This window comes from Trypanosoma melophagium, assembly GCF_022059095.1.
Source record: "Trypanosoma melophagium isolate St. Kilda chromosome Unknown ctg19segment0, whole genome shotgun sequence".
Lineage (NCBI taxonomy): Eukaryota > Euglenozoa > Kinetoplastea > Trypanosomatida > Trypanosomatidae > Trypanosoma > Trypanosoma melophagium.
Window position 1 is genome coordinate 97,762 of NW_027125148.1, and position 18,922 is coordinate 116,683.

Here is an 18,922-nt window from a genome sequence, read left to right on the forward strand (position 1 = left end):
TCCTTAATCCCACCGTTAAGCGAGGAGGTAAACAAAAAGACCAAAACAAACGAAACGACACGCGCGCGTGTGGATAGAAATAAAAATCCTACTATGACGATAGAAAGCTATATCTTCTAGAAAAAGAAAAGAGAACATGTATATTCATTTACATAACTAACTATTTAGAAAAGGAAAACATAAAATTTCATGTCATCTTTACCGTGAAAAAAAAGTCTTACCAGAGTCGACACTTCCCAGGGTTTATTTCTCATTTTCGTTTTTTTTTTCCTTTATTTTTCGTTCATTTTGTGTCTTCTCCGTTTCCTTCTTTACCCTTTTCCTTCAACTTTTTTCAAAGAACTATGTCTTCATTCTTGTTGTTTTTTTGCCCACAGACTCTTTTTCTGTTACTTGTGAACAAGCGATGCGACATCCGAAAACAGGTAAACCATCATACTGAAACTGTTTTCTTTTTCATTTATAAATTATTACCCACAGACCCACATATCTGGACTGTGGTAGCATCTCTCCTATCTATCTAAAAACAGACAGTCTGATCATGATGCAACCAACGTTGACTCGGTTGTTCCCTCTCCCTTTTCTTCTTGTCGTTGTTGATACTGTTTCTTTATCTCCTTCATCCGCTGCAGGAGTTCCTTCATTCTGTTGAATACTGGAGACTTGTACTTACGTGTAGCATCTGCCGCTAGCTCATTCAGTTCTTGTTTCCGCACCGGAACATTCGCATACGCCTCCACACACTCCTTCATGGAAGCAATATAGATTGTTACTGGCTGAGTACCATCAGCTGCCGCCACGCGAGACTCACTCATCTCAACAGTATCGATAATCCCTCGCATACTTCCAAGCGTCTCCTGCAGTTGTTGTTTTCCTGCCATAAAGCCCGCCTCTGTATTTTTCAAAGACGATGGTGAGGTTCCCGTTTCGCTCTGTTCTAGCTTAGTACGTTTTTGTTCTAAACGCAAGAGGAGGTCTAGGTGCTTCTGTGCAAGATCAATATTGCGCTTGAAGCCATCCAGTGCCTCTCGCAATGTTTGTACTTCGCGATATTTATCACCATAGTCACATGTGTTATGGTTCTCGCTCTCTGCTGGTGGCATATCGGATCCATTACTGTACATTGTGAGTCCTTCTGGTATGTAACCCCACTTCATGGCTCCAAGTGGAAATTCCCCAGTGGTATTATTATTATTATTATTATTATTATTATTATTATTATTATTATTACCGCGGTGCATTACAGTGGGAAGTGGTTTTTCACCATTCCGGTTGCGTTCTCGAATTTGTGCCATAAACTGCTGCTCTGATTCCCGCAAATCATTCGCCATTTGTACTGCTGCCATGATCTTCGCATCCTCTGCAGGGAGTTCAGGATTCACACACACAAGACGAGTGGGTCTGTAGTTCGTAAAACACACATACTGATATGTGAGATGTGCAATAGTAGGAAGAAATGGGGCAATGAAGAGTGGGGCGTCCAGTAACGATTCCAGCATTGTGTGATTCTCCAATACAGTTGTGAAGAGCAATTTACCACCTGGTTTGAGCAGCAGTCTTGCGGTTTGTATGTATGCAGCCCATACATCTTCAGTGATGAATGGCGGATCTGCCAAGATGTAGTCAAACGCGGCGAGATACTGCACAGGCACCTGTTCAGGTTTGTGAAAGTCATACCGCACAAATCCAGGCTCCTTCTCCCACTGGCGGTCAAACTCAAATAAACGACTATTTTTCCTCAACTCTTCAGATGGAAGAGTCGATGTTGATTGTGGCGAGGAAAAAGAAGAAGGGGAAGGGGAAATGGGTCCTCCGCCTGCAATTGTCTTCTTTTCATTATTATCATTGTTGTGATTCTTTTGCTCTGCCACTAGTGCAAAGTAGAGAGATGGTGTTGATAAGAAGGCACAAGCCGTTGCGTGTTGTTGTACTTCCTCCAAGAGGGTGTGTATAGTTTGAGTGGAGTACCAGTACTGATTAAACTCCGCCTTCTCATCAGACAAGTCAAACCGAACACCATGTTGGGTTGTCAGACATGTATTATTATTATTATTATTATTATTATTATTATTATTATTATTATTATTATTATTAGTCATGTCGCTGTTAAGTACACCACCCGTTGTGGACATTCCTCTATCTGTCTCACGATTTCACCCCTTTCATGTACAGCAGTATTAATAATAATAATGATAGAGAGATAGAGTATGTGAAAGGAAAAGAAATAGAAATTATAAGGTGGGAAAGTACATGAAGAAAGAGGAATAAAATCAAAACATGTAGGTAAATAGTTAATTCAAGAAAAAGAAAATAAATAAATAAATGCATCTAATAAAACTGCCGCATAGACTTCCTACCTGTGTTAACACCAAACTCATTTACTCACACACTCCATGGTCATCTAAACTGAATATGGTCTATATATATATATATATATATATATATATATATATATATATATATATATATGATACACATCATATCATCTACTCCGTGATAATGAGAAAACGAATACAAATAAGGAAGTACAAATACTCTATTTGCGGTATAAGTGAATCTAATGTAAATTAAAAAAAAGCGATGAAAAAAAAAACAAAAAAACAAAAAACAAACAAGGCCTGCTCTCCATACATACCGCAAGCTCTCTTATTATCACTATCTACGTCATTCTTTATTTTTGTTGTTATCCTTCGATTTCCTCTTGTTGTTTAAATATAAACAAAGGTACAAAAAAAAAATATATGAGTCAAAATAGAGAAATCTCCTTCTCCCTTTCTCTCCCTTTTTTCTTTTCTTTCTTTCAGCTCAATTAAGCTCTGAAAGGCTGGAAGCAAATGTCTTGTAATCCACAAGTACATCTAATGGTGGCATTCCTGCTGTTGTTGTCTGTTTTCTCGCACTGCACAATTGCTGATAAAGGCGTGGGAAACATGTTACCATTCTCTTTGAATAACCACTACTATGATCCTTATTATCCTTATTATTGCTATTACTGTTATCAATAGTAGTGCTTCCTAATAAACCGAGGTGCTTTGCCGCATATCGCTCGCCAAAGCACTCGCGGAAACAACTCCATAAACTCAAATAAAGCCGCATCACACTTTCCTCTACAGTACGTCTCTCTTCCTCTTCTTCTTTTGTTGTTTTCTTTTTCTTCTTCTTTTCTTGTGTTTGACTACACAACGGTGAGAATGGGGATGAGAAGGAACACCGCCACATCTCATCTGTACGCTGTGGAGTTCCATCCACGGCAACAGTAGAAATATCAAGAGTAGCGGATGAGGAGGCGTGTAATGTGAGTAGCTGTAATACTACACGTGCCACTACATGCATGGGAAGTGCACCCGCATCTTTGCAATCACAACCACGCAGTCGAAGTCCAATACGATTTGCATTTTTCGCTAACAAACAACGCAGAACGGTATTCTCTGGTGGAATCCATACATTGTTATTGTTATTATCGTCATGGATATTCATCTTATTCTTTTGATTGCTGTTGATCTCATTTATGGGGGTGTCTTCGTTAGAGAAGCAACCCATGCTTAACCGCAAGGATCTATCTACCACATCATAAGAGTATGTATGACTCTCACCTTCCGCATTCTCACTATTATCATTATTATAACCCTTATTTATCCTTACTGATGTTTTATTATTATTATTATTATTATTATTATTATTATTATTATTATTATTATTATTATTATTATTATGGACATCTTCCATAGCCGCCATAAGCCGCTCACTCGCACGACGGACCTCTTCTCTTGCAGCCTCAATCAACGCAATCAAATCCTCACTCGGACGATGTGGACTTTTTGCCGTAATTGAACTCTTTTCATTTTCTTTTTCTTTTTCTTTTTCCTCTTCACTGCAGTATAAGAAAGAGGCGGTGTTGGTGGATGCCGTTTCCTCATTTAAAGTACATGGATTCACAGGAGAAGGCATCATACATTCCCTGACATTGTGATCTATGTTCACATTCCTTTCATTCCTCTCATTTTCTTTCATTTCAACACCAACGTCAATAGAAGTATCGGCGAAAAGCATCAGTGGGGAAACCCTCGTATCACTACCGCGAAGATCAATCACCATTGAACCGGGCGGTTCCTCGTTTTGTTCGTTTTCTTCCCTTTTTGCTTCTTCCGTTATTATTCTTGTTGAAACGAGAGGACGTTGTTGACGCCATGGCGTTGGTGTTGGACCACTCACAAGCACCAGCGACTCTCCGTTTTGTTTTGCTATTCCCAACTGCAATGCCGTGTGGTCTGCGTTATCCATACAAAGACTGTACATGACACTCTTTTCTTCCTCTTCTTCTTTCGGTTCTTCTTGTTGTTTTTCCTCTTCTAGGACAGTTGATATTAGCGTGATTGGCTGTTCTTCTTCTTGTTGAGTGAACTCGGCCTTGAGACGCTTAACGTCGTCCCTCTTTGGGCTTTCCTCCCTCTCCTCCCCACAACATCCATTATTATTATTATTATTATTATTATTATTATTATTATTATTATTAGTAGTAGTAGTAGTAGTGGTAGTAGTAGTAGTAGTGTTAGTATTAACAACAGTGGCAATAATGGGAGGACAAGAGGTGGAGTCCCGACCGCAAAGTATGAAAGACGTCGACAAGTGTGACGATGGATGCGATCGTTCCCGCTTCACACGATTACACCGCAGCTGCGGCTCTTTTCGCTCCATTGAATTAGAATTAGAATTAGAATTAGAAAAATTAACAATAATATCATCTCTATTCATCGTAATAGTATTCTCCGGTATGTAAATTGGTTTCGGATGCGATATAGAAGAAGACCTCGACAGTGCTGCCGTTGATTTTGTCGTACGACACAATTGCTGATTATTCACATCCACCGTGTTTTCCCACCCATCTTCATTTCCCCCTTTATTATTATTATTATTATTATTATTATTATTATTATTATTATTATTATTATTATTATTATTATTATTATTAACTTCATTCTCATCATCTGAAAAGTGCAGATCTGGAAAGTTCGATGGCATAATGGCCGCCCGTCGCTTTGGTGAAGGTGATGTGGGACGACTCTCCGACTGCCGCCGGGACGTCAGTGCACTTGTAAACGAAAAGGAAACATAACGGCTGCTTGGCATTAAACTCGCCTCGTATTCATATTCATTATTATCATTATCATCAATTCCGCGGAAAGATGCAAAGTAATGACTCTCATTATTATTATTATCATTATTATTATTATTATTATTATTATTATTATTACTATTATTATTATTATTATTATTATTATTTTCCTCTTTCATCATCGCAGTGGGAACCGCCTTTGATGGTGTTGGTGTTAATGCCCGCTGTTGTTGTTGGTGTTCTTGCAATGATAATAAAAAGAATGATGATGTGTTTGTGTTTGTACTTTTTGACCACACGGGTGATGTTGGGGCGGTGCGTGCATCCCCTATTGGGCGATGTGAGCGAAGTTGATGTCGTGTGATTGGGAATTGTTGTTGTTTGGGTTTTCTATTTATATTAATATTGTGGGATTTGAGTGGTGTTGTTGTTAGCCGTAGTGAAGGGCGTCCACACAATTGTGAGAAGTTCGCAGAACTCTCCACATCGCGGTAAATATCATTATCTTCATTATCACTGGTGTTATGGTAATCCATCTCTTGTGCAAATTATATATATATATATATATATATATATATATATATACTTGTTTGTATGCGTGTTGCAATTTACCTTTTTTTGTTTAATTATCTTCTTCTTTGGAGTAGTGCAGCAGGAATAGGGAATGTGAATCAGATCCCCTTAAAAGTTGAAAAGAGAAAGAAATAATTGAGAGAAATAGAGAAGAAGAGGGAGATGATATACAAAACGAACAGAAGTCACACAGTCGTATGTGTTTTCTTTTTTTCGGTCCTCTTAATATGGTTTTCAGTCGTAAATAAGCATAGAGAACAAGGGGGACAAAAAAGAGTAAAGGAAAAAAAAAACAAGAAGGAAGTCTCCAGTTTCCAAATGTTCAATTGTAACTGTTGCAAAGTATGAGGGGATCTGTGTATAGACAAATACAAAAAAAAAACAAAAGTAAAACAAACAAACAAAAGGGTTGAAAAACTACATAGTGAGATAATGTAACATGTAGTCTTACACAGAGTACTTGAGCAATTTTGTTTTTTTTTTCCTTTTTTTTCTTGCGAGTTCCGTTCTTTTTTTTTTCTTTTCTGATATACATGACTGTCTGTTTGTGTTTGTGTGCTACTGCTACCGTATGCGTTTTACAATGGCGGTGATGCCAAGTAGCAACAAACACAAAAAGAACGAAAAGAAAAGAAAATTCAGAGAAAACATACATAAAGTATTCATATGAGTTTGTATATATATATTTCTTTTGTATATATATTCCTACCTCATCCTCAGCCCCTTTACTACCCTCTCCCAGCCCAAGAAGAACGGGTTTATTACAACATCTATTTCATAGTCCTCTGTGGATGCTCTCCACCCCAATGGTGAATCAAGAAAGGAAATAGTTGATACTGCTGCGGTTGTTGTTGTTGTTGTTGTTGTCTTTGCCTTTGTGTTGATCCGCCGTATTGCGATCGCAATAGTGATAAACGTCTTTCAAAAGAAAAACACCTTGGCGGGCGCTTGGCGTACACCTCCCGACGTGAGCGTCTACGTGTGTTGCTGCTTCCACGCGGTCGACCAATGCGAAGATCTGCTGCCGGTTCCCGTACTTTTGGGTGAAATTCAAAGAGTGGAAGCCAACGAGGACGATTATAGAAAATAAACGGTTGATATTCATATTGTACTCGCTGTCGCCGACGCATGTAGGAAGCTCTCAGAAGCCGCATATTGTGCCAGAAGCTTCTGGCTTTTTGGGAGAGTCTCCAGTTACTGTTGCTGCTGTTACTACTACTTTTGCGTTTTCCTCTCCTAGAGACAGCTGGGCTACGACGTAAAATATCCGCAGTGACGTATTGACGTGGAATTGGAAGCGTTAAGGGAGAGTTTCCTGCTTTATTTATGGGAACAGCAGGGTTGGAGGACTGCGTTTTGGTACTATGTATAGTGGAGTGTGTTTCTCCAATATTACGACCGGCAATAGCAAACGCAGATGGGGAATCGGGTGCCGTCTCTACATCGGTCAATTGATCCAACTGAGAAAGATGTGGATAATACGATGTTGTCTCACCACTGGGTAGGTGCGGTGTTGGACTTCCAACAGGATATGACGCACCAAATGGTGAAGCTGAAGAAGCAGGGTGTAACATAGCTGTACCACCAAGCATAAGATTATCATATCGACTTCCCCATGTATTTGGAGCTGATGTTTGAGTAGGCGTAATGAATCGTGACAGGTTATAGGGTAATGGTGAACTATATGGTTGAAAGTACTGATATTTGTTAGGAGCTCCAATATTAGTAGTACCAGATGCAAGACCAGTTACTGGTGAAGTTCGTCCACTTCCACCACCAGACACAGGAGGAGGAGGAGGAGGAGGAGGAGTATTATTAGTAGTAAATCCAATCGGGATATTTGACATCTTTGTTGGAACGCCAGTTCCACCTAATGCTCTGTTGAAGGAAGACGGCCGTTGAACAGCTGAAGACTGCAGAAATTGGTGGTACGAGTGAAATGAAGATGAAACCTGCGGCGCCCCACTATGCTCCGCATCGAGATCAGCAAAGTCAAGACGAACGACAGCTGGACTCCATAGTGTTCGCTGCTGTACGCGGCGTGTCCAGTGGGATGAATTTCTACCTCCACCTTGTCTACCGCTTGGAAGTGTTGGTAATATGGGCTCCACTACACCTGTTTCTGATTTAGCTGTATTATCATCATATACCACTTCTTCGTCTCCCTTCAATAGTAGTTTGGGAAGATTATTAGTCTTAGCGGGAGGCTGTAATCCAAGTCGAGCACGCGAGGTGGCACGTGTTTTCCTTGGCTGTCTCCCACGATCACCTCCTCTGACATTATCCTTATAGGACGTGCCATCCGCAACATATCGTGTAAAACCACGTTGTTGGTGTTGTTGTTGTTGTTGTTGTTGTTGTTGTTGTTGTTGTGTGGGTACTTGTGGTGTACGCCTTTTGGTACTTTCACTGCGATTATTACCAGTACGTGGGGAAACCTTTCCACCTCCTCCCTGTTTCCCTTCATCCCTTATAGGACCAGCAGCAGCAGTAGTAGTAGTAGTAGTAGTAGTAGTAGTATTAGTATTATTAGTAGTAGTATTGGTAATATTACCAGTATTAGTAGTAGTATTAGTAATATTAGTAGTATTAGTAGTGGTAATATCTTTCTTTGCAGCTCTTGCAGCATCATCTTCTCCCTTCTCTCCCTCTGATCCCACATGTTGTTTGACTTTCTTTTCGTTTAGATCATCATCAACGGCACCATGGCGAAGACTACGAGATGATCCCGCAGATGTACCATCGGTGCTTTTCTTAGTAATGGTAGTCCCACTACTACCATGCTTGCTTCCTTCGGTTGTGTTGACAGTCAAACCTCCATCAGCTTTAAGGACATTTGAGTCAGAATTAGAAAACGCCGTTTCCGGTTTTCTCCTTACATAAGCACTAGAACCTGGAGAACCAGATGAGATCATTCCTGAAGAACGCATTTGGGCATCAGATACATGAGGGTTTATATTTCCAGAGCGTTCCCTGTTTTGGGATAATTGTTCGTTTCCTTGAGAATCACTTAATGTGACTCCTCCCTTCTTTTGTGTAGTTGTTACAGATGTTGGTACAGCTCCTTTCGCTGATCTCGTAGTGCTACTGGCACGTGATGAACTTCGTTGAAGAAGTCGTAATAAATGTTCTAGGATGCGTGTGTCAGCAGCTACAGTATCACTGACATATTCCGCCTTTGCGGCTGAATTTTCATTGCTCTTTTCATCCACATGAAATGGTTTCGGTTCCAGAGAATTTACCCGTTCACGTTCCCCTTTTTTAGTGCAAAGAAGTTCAATAAGGTCAAGTATTAATCCATGTAAGGTGGCATAGTTTCCGGTTAGGGTATGTAAACGTTGGTCAATCTCTTGTTTCTCTTTATTTTCCATTTCACCTCCGTCATCAGCACCATCATTATTGTTATTATTAGTATTAGCATTACTAGTAGTAAAAGCACGACGAGATGAACCCTTATCACCTGCCGATATACTGAAGAACGAACCCTGTCTCTTATCCTCATATCCATCTAGACTCACATGTGCAAATGATGGCAATACTGCCGTAAGAACACCCCCTGGAGAAGAGAAACGTTCTCCAAGTGCAGAACTGTACATACCCCCCTCTGCTGCACCTGTGCTTCTAGACTGTGAAGCCGCATCTACAACTCCCCCACCCTGTGGAAGCGAGGAAGTGGATGTAGTAGTTGGTACAGTAAAGTGGGTGGGTGAAAATGCAACCTGGCCTGCAGAGGCAGAAGTGGATAGGAGTGCGCCACCATCACGTGATTGTCGTTGTGGATAGAAGTCTGTCTGTACCCCTTGATCATGTACATCTATTTTACTTTCACTCCCACTCAAGCTATTGCTACTCTTGCCCTGACGGTTGCGGGTTCGATCACGTCTCTTACGAGCACCACGAGGTGGGGTGTTGGGTGAAAACGACCTCTGTGGTGAATCCTGCAAAGAGTTACTTTTACTCCCCACATCACGTGATGATTTATACGTCTGTACTGGTGAATGTGTAGATCCACCTAACTGTCGTGGCCCTCCCGTTTCACCTGTTCTTTTGCCGCCTCCCGTAGTTAAATCCTTTGTGTAACTATTGCTTCGTGGTGTGTGTCCCTCACCCTTCTTTTGGGATTCCTCCTTACGTCCTTGTGAGGATATTACCGATAATGAAGTTGCGGGAGTTCTTCCACCAGCATCATTCTTTTTGCCCACACTACTCATACCATTATCACCAACATTAACACCAACAACACTGCTGCGTGTCTGTTGAGTTGTACGTTGTGGAGATACATTAGGTGTTGAAGTTAAGGATAAGATTGGATTTTGCGGGGATGATACAAGACTCAACTCTCTTCGTACAAGTGTTGACTCCGGTGATGGCTCTTCCAATGAAGCAAATGAAACTTCTCCGGTATGATGCGATGTAGAGACAGACGCCCTCCCTTCTTGATTTCCAGGTCCAGAGTTTAGAGGAGAGGAACTTGCATTACGCAACGAGGAACTCTTATCCATATCCTTACGTTTACCCTTCTCTTTTCCTCCTGTTTTCTTTGCTGCTGCTGTTGTTGTTGTTGTTGTGGTTGCTGCTGATGTTGGTGAAACGGCAAGTCCATTACTTTCATTTATAGTTAATTGCAGTGGTGTCTCTGGTGGTGTTGGTAGTTTACACACATGTGAGTGAACGGCATCCTCCTCCGCCATACATAATGCCTCGTACGCCTGTGTTACATCCTGTACATGTTTACGGTATAATGTATGACGCAGCATTACATACCGTCGCTCCTCCTCCACATTTTGCACCTTTGCCTCAAGTTCCACCACACACAATCGCAATTGTGCCTCAACAGAACGATCCTCTACGTCATCTGCAATACGGCGTAGAGCCTCAGCGGTGTACTCTTCACCGTCTACACCCATTCTTCCTAATACACCATCATTTGCCCGTCCACGTCCAGAGCGTCCAAGCTGACGACGCAAATTTGCAATAATAGTTTCTTTCTGTGATAGCAATAATAATCCTTCTGCCACACGTTGTTGCGTAACCTGCAGTTCTTCATCTCGTTTCATCATCTTCTTCTCCATCATTTCCATTTCTGTCTTCATACGTCCAATTTGTTGTCGTAGTTGTTCCGCCGTGACCCCTTGTTTCGCAATATCCTGATGCAACTGCGTATTATTCCGCTCCAAATCCCCTGCACGGTGTTCGAGAATATTATATGTCTCCTGTAATTGATCATATTGTCCCTGAAGAACAGCATACAATTGATGTTTTTTATGCAAATCCGCCTTAGTCCGTTCCAGTGTGGCTTTCGTCGTCGCAAATCGACTCTGCACCGCCTCAAACAGCTCAAAGGAGACTGTAATAGAGGGAATAGTCCCCGCTGGGGGTCCATCCTCGCCGTAGAAAAGTGCCTTCATGGAGTTATATCCGGGCTCCCCAATTGCCTCTAAAATACGCCGATATCCATCGCCAAACTCCATCGCCGCCCGATCTTCGGCAGTTGTGAACTTTCCACTCCCCGTCGCTGTCCCAGTTGTGGGCCGGGCGGTGGCGGCGGCGCCGGCTCTCCCGGCGGTCTCTGCGGAGGGCGGGGCGCTAGCGATGGACTCATCAGTGCTGCTGTTGCTCGTAATGGCAGTTAACGACTGAACGTGTCCCTGTCGTTTTGTGGGGGTTCGCGCGGAGGTCACAGCACGAGCGCCTTCAGGCATTTCTCACCCAATTGTGTTTCTTTTGTATATATATATATATGTGTGTGTATTGCAGTTGCCTTTGGAGCTCCTGTTGCTATAATGGTGAGAGAGAACTTGTAGACAAGGGAGAGAGAAAGAAAGAAAAAAAGAATTCATATATACTAAATGGAACTGCATCATTTTTTTTTTTTTTTTGGTTGTTGTTGTTGTTCTGTTGTACTTCAGTAAATAATACTTGACTGTTTTCTATTATTGTCATCACCCTTTTCGTCATTCCTCTTTCATGACCGTTTACAGTATATATATATTGGGTATACGTCCTGATGAGGAGGGAGTGTGAGTGTATAGAATGGGAAAAAAAAAGCAAAACACATGTACATGTTTCATCTCTGCAAATGCAAACATTTAACAACTAATCGCAGAAGGGAAATGAATAATAATAATAATAATAATAATAATAATAATAATAATAATAATAATAATAATAATAATAATAATAATAATAATAATAATAATAATAATAATAATAATAATAATAATAATAATAATAATAATAATAATAATAATAATAATAATAATATCCCCTCACCCCCAATCTCTCAGTTTATAAGCACTCATACCACATGCCTCATAGCAGCATCCACAGATCCCCCATACGTCTCACCAAAGAGAAGTAAATGACACAAAAGCGGCAGTAACTGATACCACGGAGTTCGTAATTCATATCCCGCTGCTAGTGGAAATATCTCATTATATGTATTGTAAAAGTCATTATCAAATCCACCGAACAATTGTGTCATGGCGATATCAACTTCACGGTGTCCATAGTAAGAGGATGGATCGATCAAATAGGGATCATTATTCCCGGCATCTCCACCATACATAACATTTCCTCCCCACAAATCTCCATGCAAAAGACTTGGTTCCTCGTCTTTCCCCATATTACTCTTATTATTATTATTATTATTATTATTATTATTATTAACACTATTGGTATCATTACTATCATGGTCGTTGTTTAATGCGTAAAATTCTTGAAAACGTTTACTAAATGCTGCAAACAACGCATCCCGCTTGCTACTCCATAAACCCTTCCTCCGTGCCGCCTCCACAAGTGGTGCAAGTCGCATATGAATATAATACGTTGCCCAATCTCTACACCAACCGGCTGGTGTTTTACATCCAGCGAAGACAATTGGCACGGCGGCTCCAAATTTACCGTTGGGGCTTTTCTGTTTGTGCACAACGGCAATCATGCGGCCCAGTGCCGTTGTGTTGCGCCGCAGACTGCGGTGTGGTGGTGTGGAGTGAATGTATGTCATAATGAGATACGCATCGCCGTTGACTTCGCCCACACACACAACCGATGGTGTACGGGCAACTGTTGAGAGAAGTTGAAGTCCTTCCACTTCCGCAGCGTAAAAGTCCATTGTTGCCCCACGTTGTAGTTTTAGAAAGTACATGGTATTATTACTATTACTATTATTATTATTATTATTATTATTATTATTATTATTATTATTATTATTATTATTATCGTTATTGGTATGGTTGTTGTTCTTTGCCATTTCCAGTCGGTACGTTTCATTCACATCACCGCCAAACACACGTGTCGCTCGCGTAACTGTGGCTCCAAGAATTTTGGAGAATGTCTTTTCAATAGACATCTAATTAATAATAATAATAATAATAATAATAATAATAATAATAATAATAATAATAATAATAATAATAAAGGTAATTTTTTAAATAAATAAATATATATATATATATATTCTCTACTTTGATGTGAGTTGTATTCTCTGTACTTTGTTGGGGATAAAACGCAAAGCCGAGTCTATGGGCTCTCCAGTAAAAGAAACAAAAAGGAGAAATAATAACTAAAAAAGTAAAAAAGAAAAAAAAGAGAGAGGGAGAAAAACAATATTAAGTAAATCATTACAAGTAAGTAAAATAATAATAATAATAATAATAATAATAATAATAATAATAATAATACAATTCAGTGATTTGCCAGACTCCCTCTCATCACTACAAGGAAGTTTATATATATATATATATATATAAAGTATTGGGCAGAATGATTCAAGAACGAACTTCACAGAAGCAATGCATAACAAAACAAATAAGACTGCCAAAAAAAAAGAAAGAAAGAAGAAGAAAAGGAATCACTGTAATCCCTAATACTTTCCACTCTCCGATAAAAGTTGCCTATACTTTGCAGTTATATCAAGAAACTTTGGTGGCAGCAACACCTCTGATAGCGGCTGACGCAACAACCAAGACATAAAAGTCTCATAAACTGCAATAAACTCTAATCTTTCTCTTTCTTCTTTATTTCTGCAGTCTTCTGAATTGTCCTGTTCGTCATTTAACACCGCCTCCATCGCACATCGCAATATATCACCCATCAAACGTGCCGTTAGAAGTTTCTCACCAGATTGTTGTTGTTTTATTTGTTTTTCCTTTTCTTTTTCTCTACTGCACATATACTTTACGGCATCCAGCGGTTGTCGTTCCATCAATAATAACTGCACCACTAATGCATCATTGTGTAATCTTAATAACATGTCGAATCCCACTTGTCGGTATTTACCGCCCATTCGCACTAATACCATTGCGGTGGGCACCTGATCTGTGATCATACCGGAGTGTAATAACAATTGCTGCAGTGGACCCCACTTTAATTGCGTACATTCCATTAGACGTATTAATAGTCGTTGTAGACTATCAAGAAGTGTGTCATTGGTCTGCATTACACAACGTGCATACTCCATCAGAGCATAAAAGAGATAGCGTGTAAAGTAAAGAGTTCCAGTAGAAAAACTATCATCTACATGGGCACTAGTACTACTACTTCTTCCCGCTTCTATGTTTTGCATCATACTTTCTTCTTTTGTTATTAATACTGTGGTTGGAGCCTCTCTCGCCTCTGTATGGGTCAATTGCATAGACGGTAAAAGTACAATATCTACTAATGGATCAAACACATCATGCTGCATCACGTATTGATCAATACTCATGCAAGCATGAATATTTACTTTAGATGTCCTTGTACACATACGAGTATTCATCTCACTAGTAGTAGTAGTAGTAGTGGTAGTAGTAGTATTATGATAATTAGATGTCATACATGTGGCGAGTACATCCTGCAGCGTTAAACATCTCTCTGTATTGTATGATGAGACTTTGCTGCTATCTCGCACACTTAACCAATGCCGAAGTGTCCTTGTAGATCCCAAGAGACTCCATACATCATCTCGTTGGTAGTTTATTCCATTACCCACAGGCATACCAAGACAGAGGGATTCACGCATCCAACTTGGAATATGTTTTCCAGTCTCATTAGTACACTGTTGCGATTGCAGTAATTGTTTAGCATGATGCGTTGTGATCATTGTAAATGCGTGGGAGATGACATCCATGTTTTCCTGTCTAGCAAGTATGGTATACAGCATTGATTGTACAGCCCTTCCAGCACAATAGATACGTTGTAAATAGAACCATAAACGTTGAGTACTATGTGGGATAGTTGCTGCAATTGCAAAGGGATTAACTCCTATAAGGTGAATCTTTCCATTCTGTCGATCTAACATCACTGGTAGTGTTCCATACACAAAGGCATGTGAGTAAAGTATATCATACCCCATCGAATTATATACATTACTCTCACTTGGGTCGTAAAGGGCAAGAGAAGCTGTTAGTAATGGCTCCAAGATGCGAATACCATTCTCTTCAATAGTATTACTAGTTCCACTAAATCTTGTGGAATGTCTACTTATATTACTATGAACACTTCTATTACGTTTATTAGTATTCATACTATTAGTACCACTTAATAGATTATTTGCGAAACGTGTAATCCATGACACTCGCGGAAACTCTTCCTGTTGTGTACCAGTACTTTCTATAAACTTATTATTATTATTATTATTATTATTATTATTATTATTATTATTATTATTATTATTATTATTATTATTATTATTATTGGATGAAAAGAGACTCTCCACACTCGATCGTGCCTCATTCATAGATATGGAACTTGTCTCTCGTGTATTTACGGTTGTTAGCATTCGTGTTTCTGTAAGCCCAGCAAGTGCACTTCCAGTTTCTTCACTAAATAGAATATCAAACACACTGGAGATTCCTTGTCGTATGCAGTGTAGTACAATAAGGTTATCTACTACCTGCAAGGCAATGGGTTCATGCTCTGGCGATAGCGGAAAATCCGTGCGTAGAATGGCATACTTTACAAATTTACCATTTTTTCTATTATGATAGATGTTGTTATCGTTATTGTTATTATTATTACTGTTATTACGACAACAACCACTACCGCCTCTATTACTATTACTATTACTACTTTCACCACTCACGTAGCGGAAAAGTACCAGACTTCCATCGCGGCGAGATAAATAGCAGAGAAAGAGATTACGGTATAGTACTAGAAATCCAACAGGATATCGCACAGTAGGAGTATCCATACACGCCGTGGAATAAAACATGGAAAGAGATTGATCACTATGATTACATTTACCATTATTATTATTATTATTATTATTATTATTATTATTATTATTATTATTATTATCCTCGGTTTCATTCCCTGTAATTTGGGTGTAACTATCCTCCTCTAACCGCAGTGTCGCTAATGTACGAACCCCTTCTTCATCCATAACTTGAAATGTCTTTAGTGTATAGGGTTTCAGTTTATTAATGGAGAGAAGTGTACGTGCGGCGGGGCTGTAGTGCCAATAATCCGTATGTGTTGGATAGCGACGAAGCAGTATACACACATCACTGTTCTTTTCCATAATTATATTGTTAGTTGATATATTGGGGAGTTTGAACTCATCCACACCCACCATATCAATACTAATAGACGTGATACAAAGAAGGATACGACGTGGGGATGTGGAATTGGATAAATACCTCGTAAATGATGATGATGATGGGATTTGATTATTTCCCAGTGATGTTTTTTCTTCTTTTGCTTCTTTTTCTTCTTGTTTGCTTGTGTGTACATTTGTACAGAAGTACTGCGGTTCTCTGTGTTTCTCTGTGGTGGAGGATTTATTATTATTATTATTATTATTATTATTATTATTATTATTATTATTATTATTATTATTATGAACGTTACGTAACTCCTCTGCCCAATAAAAGGCGTGAATGGGATAAAAGTCCTCGCGAAATCGTAAACTCTTCGGTGAACATTGAAATGTCGCAACGGCTGAGATTGGAACAGTTAAAATTCGAGAATGACATAAAAAGAAGAAAACAGTACGGGTATCTAAACTAAGTGCTACAAGATAAGCACGATTATTATTATTATTATTATTATTATTATTATTATTATTATTATTATTATTATTATTATTATTATTATTATTATTATTGTCTGTTTCATACAACGGTGTGGGACACCGCTTGGCGTGGCGAATCATGAGTGTGTCCTTTTCACTTCGTCCACCCTTTATCATTAATGCAATCGCATCACCAGACAACCCCGCATGATATTGAAGCCATTCTTTTTCTTCTTTTTCTTTTGCTTGTTGTTGATAGTGTGTATCATCTTTTGTAGTAGTATGCCTGTTTAACTGATTGTGTAAAGGCATAGTGGTTTCTCTTGTTGTTGTTGTTTGAGCATCTCGTGATTGTGTAGAGAGTTGCACGTGGTAAAAGCACACCTCCCGTGCGGTATCACTAAATATCACAACATCGTTCGCCACTTCATCAAAGAAGACACGGGAAACTTTTACTGGAGATTTACTTCCATCAGCATTGCAACTACAGTTGTTATTATTATTATTGTTAATGTTATTGTTATTGCTATTCTCATTGTAAGTATTGAATTGAAAGAGTGGCTTTTGAAAAACTACAAATGGTGGGACAGTGGAGACATCTGTCATTTCATTGAACACCCGTCGTCTCTTTCCTTAAAATGAGAACCCACACAATCAAAAGACAAAAGAAAAAAGAAAGAAAGAAAAAAGGAAAGAAGAAGAAAAAGAAGTAAGAAAAGAACGTCGATATTATTTCAATGTAGGCGATATTATATAAGAAGTATATAAATTTGTAGAAAACACATAGCACTAAAGAAGTATTCTAGGCACACACAAACACAAGCAAAAAAAAAGACAAAAAGCAACGGTACTTCTCTCATTCTCTTCTCTTATTTTTCTTTTTCTTTCCCTTTTGCTTCCTTTTTTAATTCTTTCTCTTTTACCCATTAACAGAGACACACAACTCTCTTCTTCTTCTCCTTCTCTTCCTCTTTCTTCTTCTTTTACTTAATACCCAAGTTCCCGGCGCAGGAATGTCTTTGGACTTGTCAACCACCCCATATCATAACTCTGCGAACTCATAATGGAATACAAAAAGAGCATCGAACACGTGGCGGGTGCAGTCATGGTGTGAAAGAGAATATCAAACACAACAGAGAATACAAACGCCGTTGTGAGAAGCGGAAAGGCCGCGTAGAAGCGCCCAATCATATAACAACCACAACAGCAGAGAAACACGTGAAACGCGCCTGGAGTTCGCCACTTCACCCAACTCCAATACCGCGGCATCTCATCTACATTCCGCGCCATCCACTCCGGGAGAAAGCGGTAGTAAAAGTACTGTGTATCACTGACGAGATTGCGGTATCGCTTATCCAATGTTGGACTCTTCGTAATAATCTCGTACGCCTTGTTAATTTGATTGAGGCGCGGGATATCGCCAGTGCCGCCGGGCTCCAAGTCCGGGTGGACTTCTCGCATTAATTCGTGATATCGCAGGCGTATGGTTTGCGAGGACGCCCCGGGCTTTACACCGAGCACCTCCCACGGATTATACCCCACCGCCTCACTAGCCTCATCACTCTTATTATTATTATTATTATTACTATTTTTCGATGAAGAAGTAGAGGTTGAAGTATGTGAAGATGAAGATGATGAAGAAGTGCGTTTGGTGTTTCCACGTAAAACATCTTCCTCGCGTGGTTTCTGTGCATGGCGGGATTCTCCAATATCTGCAGGAACAGAGCCGTACGGCACCGCACCACCATAACAGCGACGGGGTGCAGTGAAGAGCAGCAGCGATGATGAGGATGATGATAACGGTAATAATACACCGCGAGTGGTGAGGAGAGCAGGCCGCAGGAATGCCGCCCGTCGCATACTCATTATCTACTTGCAACTAATATAACCAGGTAAATAAATAGATAGACAATTAGAAATAATAATAATAATAATAATAATAATAATAATAATAATAATAATAATAATAATAATAATAATAATAATAATAATAATAATAATAATAATAATAATAATAATAATAATAATAATAATAATAATAATAATAATAATAATAATAATAATAAAATGTCAATCTTCGTCACCTACTTGTTATGATTTTCCTTGTTTCGTTACTGGTTCTTTATTTGGTTGATTTTTATATGTTGATGTTTTTTTCTCTTTATATTTCCGTTCGTGTGTACTTGTTTGTTTGTTTGTTTTTTCTTTAATTTCTCTATTTTTTCCTTGTGCGACGGGTTGTT

General features: G+C 39.3%; 6 protein-coding genes across 6 annotated transcripts; all 6 read right to left on the minus strand.

Annotated features, from left to right (window-relative positions):
- Nucleotides 1-539: 539 nt before the first annotated feature.
- Nucleotides 540-2,099, minus strand: LSM04_009243 (putative N6-adenine methyltransferase; the record flags this gene model as incomplete). Its single annotated transcript, XM_067337679.1, has 1 exon — nt 540-2,099. One exon carries the CDS (start codon nt 2,097-2,099, stop codon nt 540-542), a length of 1,560 nt encoding a protein of 519 aa, XP_067192980.1.
- A 706-nt stretch (nt 2,100-2,805) lies between these two features.
- On the minus strand, nt 2,806-5,649 carry LSM04_004235 (uncharacterized protein; the record flags this gene model as incomplete). The annotated part of the gene is made up of 1 exon (XM_067337680.1): nt 2,806-5,649. The coding sequence occupies one exon, from the start codon at nt 5,647-5,649 to the stop codon at nt 2,806-2,808; it is 2,844 nt and encodes a 947-aa protein (XP_067192881.1).
- An 807-nt stretch (nt 5,650-6,456) lies between these two features.
- Nucleotides 6,457-11,388, minus strand: LSM04_009193 (uncharacterized protein; the record flags this gene model as incomplete). Its single annotated transcript, XM_067337681.1, has 1 exon — nt 6,457-11,388. The coding sequence occupies one exon, from the start codon at nt 11,386-11,388 to the stop codon at nt 6,457-6,459; it is 4,932 nt and encodes a 1,643-aa protein (XP_067192978.1).
- Nucleotides 11,389-11,984: 596 nt separating this feature from the next.
- Nucleotides 11,985-13,037, minus strand: LSM04_009114 (Fructosamine/Ketosamine-3-kinase; the record flags this gene model as incomplete). Its single annotated transcript, XM_067337682.1, has 1 exon — nt 11,985-13,037. One exon carries the CDS (start codon nt 13,035-13,037, stop codon nt 11,985-11,987), a length of 1,053 nt encoding a protein of 350 aa, XP_067192977.1.
- A 513-nt stretch (nt 13,038-13,550) lies between these two features.
- LSM04_007284 (Regulator of MON1-CCZ1 complex) lies at nt 13,551-17,285 on the minus strand (the record flags this gene model as incomplete). Its single annotated transcript, XM_067337683.1, has 1 exon — nt 13,551-17,285. The coding sequence occupies one exon, from the start codon at nt 17,283-17,285 to the stop codon at nt 13,551-13,553; it is 3,735 nt and encodes a 1,244-aa protein (XP_067192930.1).
- Nucleotides 17,286-17,666: 381 nt separating this feature from the next.
- On the minus strand, nt 17,667-18,539 carry LSM04_004652 (DnaJ domain; the record flags this gene model as incomplete). Its single annotated transcript, XM_067337684.1, has 1 exon — nt 17,667-18,539. The coding sequence occupies one exon, from the start codon at nt 18,537-18,539 to the stop codon at nt 17,667-17,669; it is 873 nt and encodes a 290-aa protein (XP_067192884.1).
- Nucleotides 18,540-18,922: the final 383 nt, after the last annotated feature.